An 8,768-nucleotide genomic window follows, 5' to 3' on the forward strand; every position below is an offset into this window, starting at 1 on the left:
AGTGTCTACCACACCAGGTCAGACACACTGGGAAGAGATCTGTGTTGTCACGGATCTCTCTCTGCGTCTTCAGAGATGCGCGGTTCAAGCCGCTGGGGAAGCCATGGCCACAATGGTTATCCAAGAGAGAGGGCGATGGCTTAATCTGGCTAATGAAAAAGAAGCCATCCTGGACGCACCGGTTGTTCCAGAGGGCATTTTCGGCTCAGCTCAGACACTGATGCAAAAGAGATGCGAAGAGAAAAAGAGGGATGACGAGGCTTTGGAACTCTGTATGCCGAGAAAGACACAGACTGCACCCCCTCCGCCACCCCGGCAGACCTTCGCGCAGGTTACGGCCCGCCCACCTCCCAGCTTTCGTATTCCGAAACGGCAGAGACCTATCGTGAGTGCAGCGGGTCCGAGTGGAGTGCAAGAGCAGAGATCTGGCTGGCATAGGAAGAACTATCCGCCTGCAGCAGCTCAGACGGTCCAGCCAGCCCCTCAGCCTCATCCCCAGCCCCATCTTCAGGGAGCGAGGAGGAAGAAGGCGGCAGTTTGACACGGTCTTCCCCAGGGGAGGGAGTCAACAGCCCCCCAGTTTGCTAGCTCCCGACCCTCAGTCGTTCAGCGTTCAACACATGACGAGTTCCTCTGTGCACAGATGTTCTGTGGGGAAAACAGTGCCCGGTTGGGCCGGGGGAAACAGAGCGGTGAAAAGGAAAAGACATGGTGCAGGGGTGCACACCCACCCACTAGTCACAAGCACTTTTCATGTTCAAAACTCAAAGTTTTCATTGTATCCCCAGAGAATGTTGCAAAACACATTTCCCAAAAAAATGTTGCAAAACATGTTCACAGAACACATTATAACATCACCTCGGGGAGCGATCGAGCCCTTAGAGGTGATGAGCCACTCAGACTCTGTCCAAACACTAAGTGTACACGCATGCGCAGTACAGACCACAAACTCGTTCATGACTCAGCCACACGATGGCGCCAGAACGCTGCAAATAGACAATTGGCGAGAGTGCACACAGTCAATACACACAGGTATTAAAGACAATACAATTCAGGTACAGGCTGCAGTTTGCCAAATCCCCCCCGCATTTCAAAGGGATAATTCATTCTCAGGTGCGGGGAGAATTAAAGCATGTTCTTCAGGACGAAATACACTCCCTGTTGAAGAAAAGGGCGATACGAGTGGTTCCACCCGAGGAAAGCCGCAGTGCGTTTTACTCGAGATACTTTCTAGTCCCAAAGAAAGGAACTCGTGCCCTTCGTCCCATATTAGATCTGCGTGCGCTGAACAAATACCTAAGGAAGTATAAGTTCAGAATGCTCACTCATGCCACACTCCTAAATCTGGTGCGCCCGGGCGATTGGTTCACATCGATCGACCTGAAAGACGCATACTTTCACATAAACATATACCCACCCCACAGGAAATTCCTGAGGTTTGCTTTCCTGGGAGTAACATACGAGTACCTGGTTTTACCATTTGGCATGTCTCTCAGCCCGAGAGTATTTATAAAATGTACAGAAGCGGCCCTGACCCCGCTCAGGGAAAAGGGCATTCGTCTCGCTACCTACATAGACGATTGGTTGGTGACAGCTCAGTCAGAGCAAGAAGCGAAAAATCACACAATTATGCTTCTGGAACACATTCAGAAACTGGGCTTAAAGTTAAACACCGAAAAGAGTGTTTTGACTCCCGTACAGTCTATAACATATCTGGGGCTGTCACTGGACTCGGTGATATTCAGAGCGCGACTGTCAGAGGACAGGGTGGAAAAATTCACCCGATGCCTGGCCGAGTTTCAGAGGGGGAAAACTGTTTCCTTCCGCACATGCCTCAGATTATTGGGTCTGATGGCCTCAGCCCTAATGGTTATTCCCTTAGGCAGACTATTTATGAGGGAATTTCAGCGCTGGGTAGCGTCTCTGAAGCTGGACCCATTAAGGCACTCCCGGAGGAGAGTGAGAGTGACGTCAGAGGCGGTCTTTGCACTGCGCCAGTGGAGATACCCAACCTTCTTAGTTCAGGGGGTACCTATGGGTGTGGTTCAAACCAGAAAAGTAATAACGACAGACGCGTCGTTGTCCGGATGGGGGGGCATTCACGAGGGCAGGATGGTGAATGGAAGATGGGGTCATCATCTGACCGATCTTTACATAAACTATCTGGAAATGCTGGCCGTGTTTCTAACGTTGAAGCATTTTCTTCCTTTTCTGAAAGGACATCATGTTCTTGTGAGAACGGACAACACTACAGTTGTGGCATATATAAATCGTCAGGGAGGCCTAAGATCACTTCCCTTACACATGCTGGCACGCAAACTGATTTTGTGGAGCCATGCCAATCTTTTATCCCTGAGAGCGACGCACGTACAGGGCGTCATGAACCAGGGTGCGGATATGCTGTCCAGGGGAAATCCACTCTACGGGGAGTGGAAATTGAACAAGGAAGTGGTCGAACAGATCTGGGAAATATACGGCAGAGCGACAGTGGACCTGTTCGCGTCCCACGACAATGCTCAGTGTCCTCTGTTTTTCTCCCTGAAAGATCAGAGCGCGCCTCTGGGGATAGATGCGCTGGCACACGATTGGCCCCGCACTCTTCTGTATGCGTTCCCACCGATAGCGTTAATATCTCCAACACTCTACAGAGTGAGGGAGGAGGGACTAAAGCTGATATTAATAGCTCCGAGGTGGCCAGGGAAATATGGGCTGGCGGAGATCATACGTATGCTGTACAAAGACCCGTGGTCTCTCCCGTTACGCAGAGATCTACTGTCACAGGCGGGGGGGGGAAATCTTTCATCCCCATCCAGAACGCTTGGCACTATGGGCCTGGCCTGTGAGTGGTTAAATCTGAATACAACCGGTTTGTCTGACAATGTCATCAGAACCATACAGAATGCTAGAGCTTCGTCGACTAGGTCTCTCTATGACTGCAAATGGGGCGTGTTTGAGCGCTGGTGCGCGGCTAAGAATGAGATTCCTTTTCAGTGCTCAGTGGCAATAATTCTATCATTTCTACAGGATTTGATAGACCAAGGGAAAGCATTTTCAACCGTTAAGGTGTATCTGGCCGCTATTTCTGCTTGTCACATAGGTTTTGATAGTAAAACCGTTGGGCAGCATCCTTTAGTGTGCAGGTTCATGAAGGGCACGCGTCGCGTTTTGCCAGTTTCAAAACCGCTTTCCCCTTCATGGGATTTAGCACTGGTACTTGATGCGCTCTCAATGTCCCCGTTTGAGCCACTGGACAAGATTGATTTTAAAATAATGTCGTTTAAGACGGCGCTGCTGTTAGCTTTGGCTTCAGCGAAACGCGTAAGTGAGATTCATGCGCTCTCGGTGCATTCAGCATGTATGCAGTTCATGCCCGGGGATGCAGGGGTAGTTCTGAAGCCTAATCCTGCATTTATGCCCAAAGTAGTTGATTCTGTCACTCCTTTTGAGCTAAAAGCTTTCTACCCACCACCTTTTGCTTCACAGAGACAGCAAAAGCTAAATGAGTTGTGCCCTGTGCGTGCTTTACGCATTTACACGGAAAGAACCAGAGGGTTCAGGGAGAGTGATCAGCTGTTTGTATCTTGGGTGAAACCAAGAATGGGGAAGCCGATTACTAAGCAGCGTTTGTCACACTGGATAGTGGAGGCGATTTCATTGGCGTATTCCAGTAAGGGTCATGCGCCCACCGACTGGTTTACGTGCACATTCAACACGGGGAATGTCAACTTCGTGGGCTTTCTTTAAAGGAGTCACGATACAGGATATTTGTAAAGCGGCGAGCTGGTCCTCACCGCATATGTTTGCAAGGTTCTATAAACTGGATGTTACAGCTCAAACTTTAGCACATGCAGTATTGAGCGTTGGAGTTGAGTCATGATTGGGACTCATCCAGCCCTAGAGGTGGTGCTGTGGTTGGCAGGAGATTTCGAGGCAGGCTATCTGGCAATACGGGAGTTAGTATGTCCCATTAGTGAGACACCGAAACGTATGCTTGAAAGAGAACAATAGGTTACTTGCGTAACCCCGGTTCTCTGATAGCATTAAGTGAGGTGTCTCACCAGATCACCCTCCTGGCTGTGTGAAGCGAGGAAGAGGTGTGCTTGTTTTGAATGTCGTAATGACGTAGTGCTGCTCCTCTTATACTGAGGGGTGGGGTAGCCACTCCCAGACACTACGTCATGTCTGCCAGCCAATCGGGGCTGGCGTAATGTAATAGGACTTCTGTGGAATCCGCGGAAGGGGCGTATCCCATAGTGAGACACCTCATCAGAGAACTATCAGAGAACCGGGGTTACGCAAGTAACCTATTGTTCACGTGCCGCTAGGGATTTGTCACGTCACATTTACAAGCGCCAAAACGGTATTTATTGTTTGAATTTCGTAATAAAATTGACAGAATCTGAGAGCTGAGATTTTTTTTATATCATAAGTAACCTGCTCTGTCTAGTCTGTCGGTCTCCGTGTCCTCTTTGCTTCGCCATTTTTCTGTGCGTGAGAAAATGGATGTGTGGCGTGAGAGCACGTGAAAATGCGTGAGAGTTGGCAGCTCTGGGAAAGGTTACGCGTGTACCGGTTCAGAAATGTAGGATTGGGCGAAAAACTCCATTTCATTTTCTCCTCCAACTTCAAAATGGTCCGACATCGTTGTTTTACCTTTTATTTATTTACATTTTTTGTAAATGGCATTTGACTTAGTCTTTGCACGGTCGCTTTGTAAACACTAGGTCGGTTCTTCCGCCTACGTCACGCATGACCTTTCAACGGGTGATGTAATGTGTGGCGCATCACAGCTAGTGCAAGACGAGCATTTGTGGTTAAAAAGTATATAAATGTTTATTTTTTGTTATAAAATGGCGGATGGTTTCTAGATAAGACTCTTATTCCTCGGCTGGATCGTGTCGTGTTGGACCCCATTGAAGTCACTATATGGAGAAAAATCCTGGAATGTTTTCCTCAAAAACCTTCATTTCTTTTCGACTGAATAAAGAAAGACATGAATATCTTGGATGATGTGGGGGAGAGTAAATGATCAGGAAACTTTAATTCTGAAGTGAACTACTCCTTTAACAGCTCTGATGAACTGACTTTCTGGATCTGGATCTCTCTCCCTCCTCTAAACTCATGAAGCTGTACTGGTTTTAACTGGTCTCGTGTTTGTTCTCAGTCACCAGTGTACAGATCCCCTCTCAAAACCAGCTCACTCTTTCAGTCATTGGTTAGTTACGGCTGTGACGGCGAACAACAGAACTCTGGATTTCACTTCATTTCACTGTGTGCAACAGGCTGGACAGGCGAATCCTGAAGTGACACTGAATGTGGTCAGTGTGAACGGATCCACACACACTACACAACTCCTGCATCCCGACAGCTTACAGAGAAGGTACCACACACACACACACACACACACACACACACACACTCTTAATCAGATCTTGTTCTTAACAGAAATTCTGACCTTGGCCGTTGACTAAAATGTACGCTCCGAATCACTGTTTCAAAACTAATGTTTCGCAAAGCTTCACGAAGCGCGTTTTGAAAGCACCCATCAGTAAAAACTGTATTTACTTTATACTGTTTTTTACAAATGAGGATATCATCAAAAGGCGGTTTTGGGATTTTTTTTGGTCAGGTTTAGCTCACTTTTATGTTCCTAAAGTATGATTAAGTAGGTACACACATATGCACACACTTGTTTTTGTATCTTTGTGTCACATATATACATGCATACATACAGTTCTGGCAACTGAAGAGACGTGCAAGACAAGGAACAAAAGTGTGTAAAAATCTTTTCAACTTTAAAGGGGTCCTGTTATGCTTTTTCACATGTCCGTCTTTCTTTAGTGTGTAATGTTGCGGTTTGAGCATGAAAAAGCTCTGCAAAGATCCAATATCAGTGTCACTGTGTCTGAACTAGAAGCGCTCAACCAATCACAACACACTGCTCCAGCCGACCAATCAGAGCACAGTGTGCTTTTCAGAAGGAGGGGCTTCATAGAGACAGGAACTAAACAGAGCGTTACTGACAGACTGGGAAGAGAGGAGCCGCAACAATGGAGGATATGAGGAAAATAATCAACATTCAAACATGAAAACCTGTTCTAGAGCTCAAAAACAACATCAAGACTTTGAAAAAAAGCATAATAGGTCCTCTTTAATAAGACTTTTCTATTTCTGAACCTTCAGATGTTCATAATGTTTGAGCTGACAGCCTGTTGTGTGTGTGTGTGTGCAGTGAGCTCTATATCAGCATGGTGCAGTGGGTAACAGACGAGTGTCTCGCTGTACGCTGGTTAAACCGTCCTCAGAACGCCTCCATTCTCACACTGTGCTACACACACACGGGGAAATGTGTGGTGGTGAGCGATTCTCAAACATGCCATTCATGAGAGAGAATTTGAATTGAATTGCCCTCAACAAGTTGAACTAGAAGAGGAATTTACTGAACTGAAACTCTTAAACACAGATGCATTCTGGGAAATGAAGTGTTCTTCCATCCTGGTCTATCCATTCCAGGAAATTCAAGGACTTCAATTTCAATTAATTTGAATTTTACTTCCTTGCATTTATCTTTTCAATTGCAATTCTTCGTTCTGGTTGCTACCTCAATTCCAATTAAAGCAACACTAAGGAACATTTTTTAAATTAAAATAATGTTTCCAAAATCGTTTCAGTGGTTCATCAAGTCGTAACAGGGTGAACGGCACTTCTTGATTCGCTTTGCAGCCCTATATCTGCTGTAACCACACTATGCAAGTTTGCCAAACCGGGTTGCGTTTCTGTAGTTCGAATGAGACATAAGAAAACTACAAACTTTGACTTGCTTCACATCAAGCGTTACAATAGTCATTATTTAGTTTTTCTTCGTTTCTGATGTTGCAATACATCATACTTTCATTAAATCATGCAACATACTCTACCTCGTCTGTGGACATCGTTCATTCTAAAGCCGGTGCTGGATAAACAGCGAGCGTGCGTGCGACAGTAGGCTGCGGGCGGCGAAACTATTTACGACAGCGGTAATGGACAATTCCGCTTCCAACCTGTAGGGGGACCGAAGAGGAAAAGTTCCTTAGTGTTGCTTTAAGGAACTGAGTTGGAATTTAAAAGGCATCTCAATTCACTTGTGAATGGCACACAGCACTGACACACACCCACATATATTGTACGTATACGATGCAAACACACATAAACATTGGTTTTGGTCTCTCATTGCAGAAGCATGTCATGACATCAGACAAATGGATTGACAGACAGGTAAAGATTATGTCATTTTAGACTTTGCCATATTTATTTACGTCAAACAAAAAGCTGAGTTGAAGTAATCTGACGTTCTCATCTGATTCATGCAGAATGAAAAACCAGTTTTCTCTGAAGATGGAGCAACGTTTCTCATGACATCACCGCTCAGAATCGGAGACCGCGGATCCTTTAGACACCTCGCCATGATGTCAGAGCAGGTATAAAAGTGCACAAACCATACAATAAAAAAACATATTTCACCCTGATCTGACTTTAAAGGGCTCCTATTATGCTTTTTTTCCCATGTTTGTCTTTCTTTAGTCTGTAATGTTGCCGTTTGAGCATGAAAAAGCTCCAGTTCTTCTCTATATCAGGGTCTGTGTTTCTGAAACGCCTCCATTGTAGTCTTGAGATTCTTCCAGAACGAACACGTCACAATATTCCTCATTTAAATAATTAATATGCAGAATAAAGGGGCGGGGCCTGGTTGAGTTAGTTAGTAGTGTGTTAAACTCGCGGTTATGGTAATTAGGGGCGGGACATTTCCCAAACACACTCAAAGCACTCGACCAATCACAACACACTGCTCCAGCCGACCAATCAGAGCACAGTGTGCTTTTCAGAAGGAGGGGCTTCATAGACACAGGAACTAAAGGGGTGTGTTTCCCAAAGCCAACTATGGTCGCAAATTCCGTCGTTACCAATAGAGTTGAATGGAAATTGTGATCATAGTTGGCTAACAATGCTTTTGGGAAAAGCACCCCAGAGCGTTACTGAGTGGGCCTGTCCGAATATTCACGCCTGCGGACTTTGCACTTGACCACTTGTCTGCGTACATGACGAATTTCTTGTATTTCGTGTTCAAGTAGGCGTGACGACCACAAATGTGTCGAATATTTGATTACCTGATGGGACTCACTTGCAGTGTTGCAAAAATGCAAATGTTTACAGAGCTATATTTTGATTTTCATAACTTTGCATTTTAAAATAAACTATTTAGTAGTAGCTATGTAACAGAAGACTATTTTAAAATTGTGGTGCTTCTAATTATGTGATAAAAAGCAGTTGCAAATGTTGTAAAAAAAATAATAAAATCAAAAATATACATAGCCGATTTATCTTTGCACCAATAAAATGTAAAACTCTTTAGGTTTTACTATCAAAGTAATATCTAATTCATTTAGCTTAGTTACAGTGGAATGTTTTCCTGAACATCTCAGGATTTCGGGGCACGTGAGCATAATGCATGCATGCATGCATTCCCGAACATAATGCATGATGGGAAACGTTAAGCCTTGAATGCTGCTTAGGAGCAGTGTGGGTTTAGTGTGTGTTCAGGGCACTGCGCTTTGGCATTTTTAATTGCGCACTTACTTCCAGTTGCATGCATGTGCTCTCAAGTAGCGAAGACCGCAAGTGTGGGTATTTGGACAGACCCACAGACTGGGAAGAGAGACAAATATGGGGAAAATAAGGTGGTTTTTGAACTTTGAAGCATGAAAACCTGTTGTAATAGAGCTCCAAGTTTT

The 8,768-nt window shown here is 45.3% G+C and overlaps 1 protein-coding gene across 1 annotated transcript in view; it reads left to right on the plus strand.

The window, feature by feature from the left end:
• The window catches only part of LOC311087913 (inactive dipeptidyl peptidase 10), a 35,787-nt gene that overhangs the window by 18,009 nt on the left and 9,010 nt on the right, over positions 1–8,768 (plus strand). The window contains exons 10-13 of the mRNA XM_084121423.1: positions 5,283–5,380; positions 6,233–6,356; positions 7,216–7,254; positions 7,350–7,457. Of these exons, the coding sequence (XP_083977549.1) occupies positions 5,283–5,380; positions 6,233–6,356; positions 7,216–7,254; positions 7,350–7,457 (369 nt within the window). The remainder of the gene's footprint in view (positions 1–5,282; positions 5,381–6,232; positions 6,357–7,215; positions 7,255–7,349; positions 7,458–8,768) is intronic.

This window comes from Abramis brama (assembly GCF_963993115.1).
Source record: "Abramis brama genome assembly, chromosome: 8".
NCBI classification, from domain to species: Eukaryota; Metazoa; Chordata; class Actinopteri; order Cypriniformes; family Leuciscidae; genus Abramis; species Abramis brama.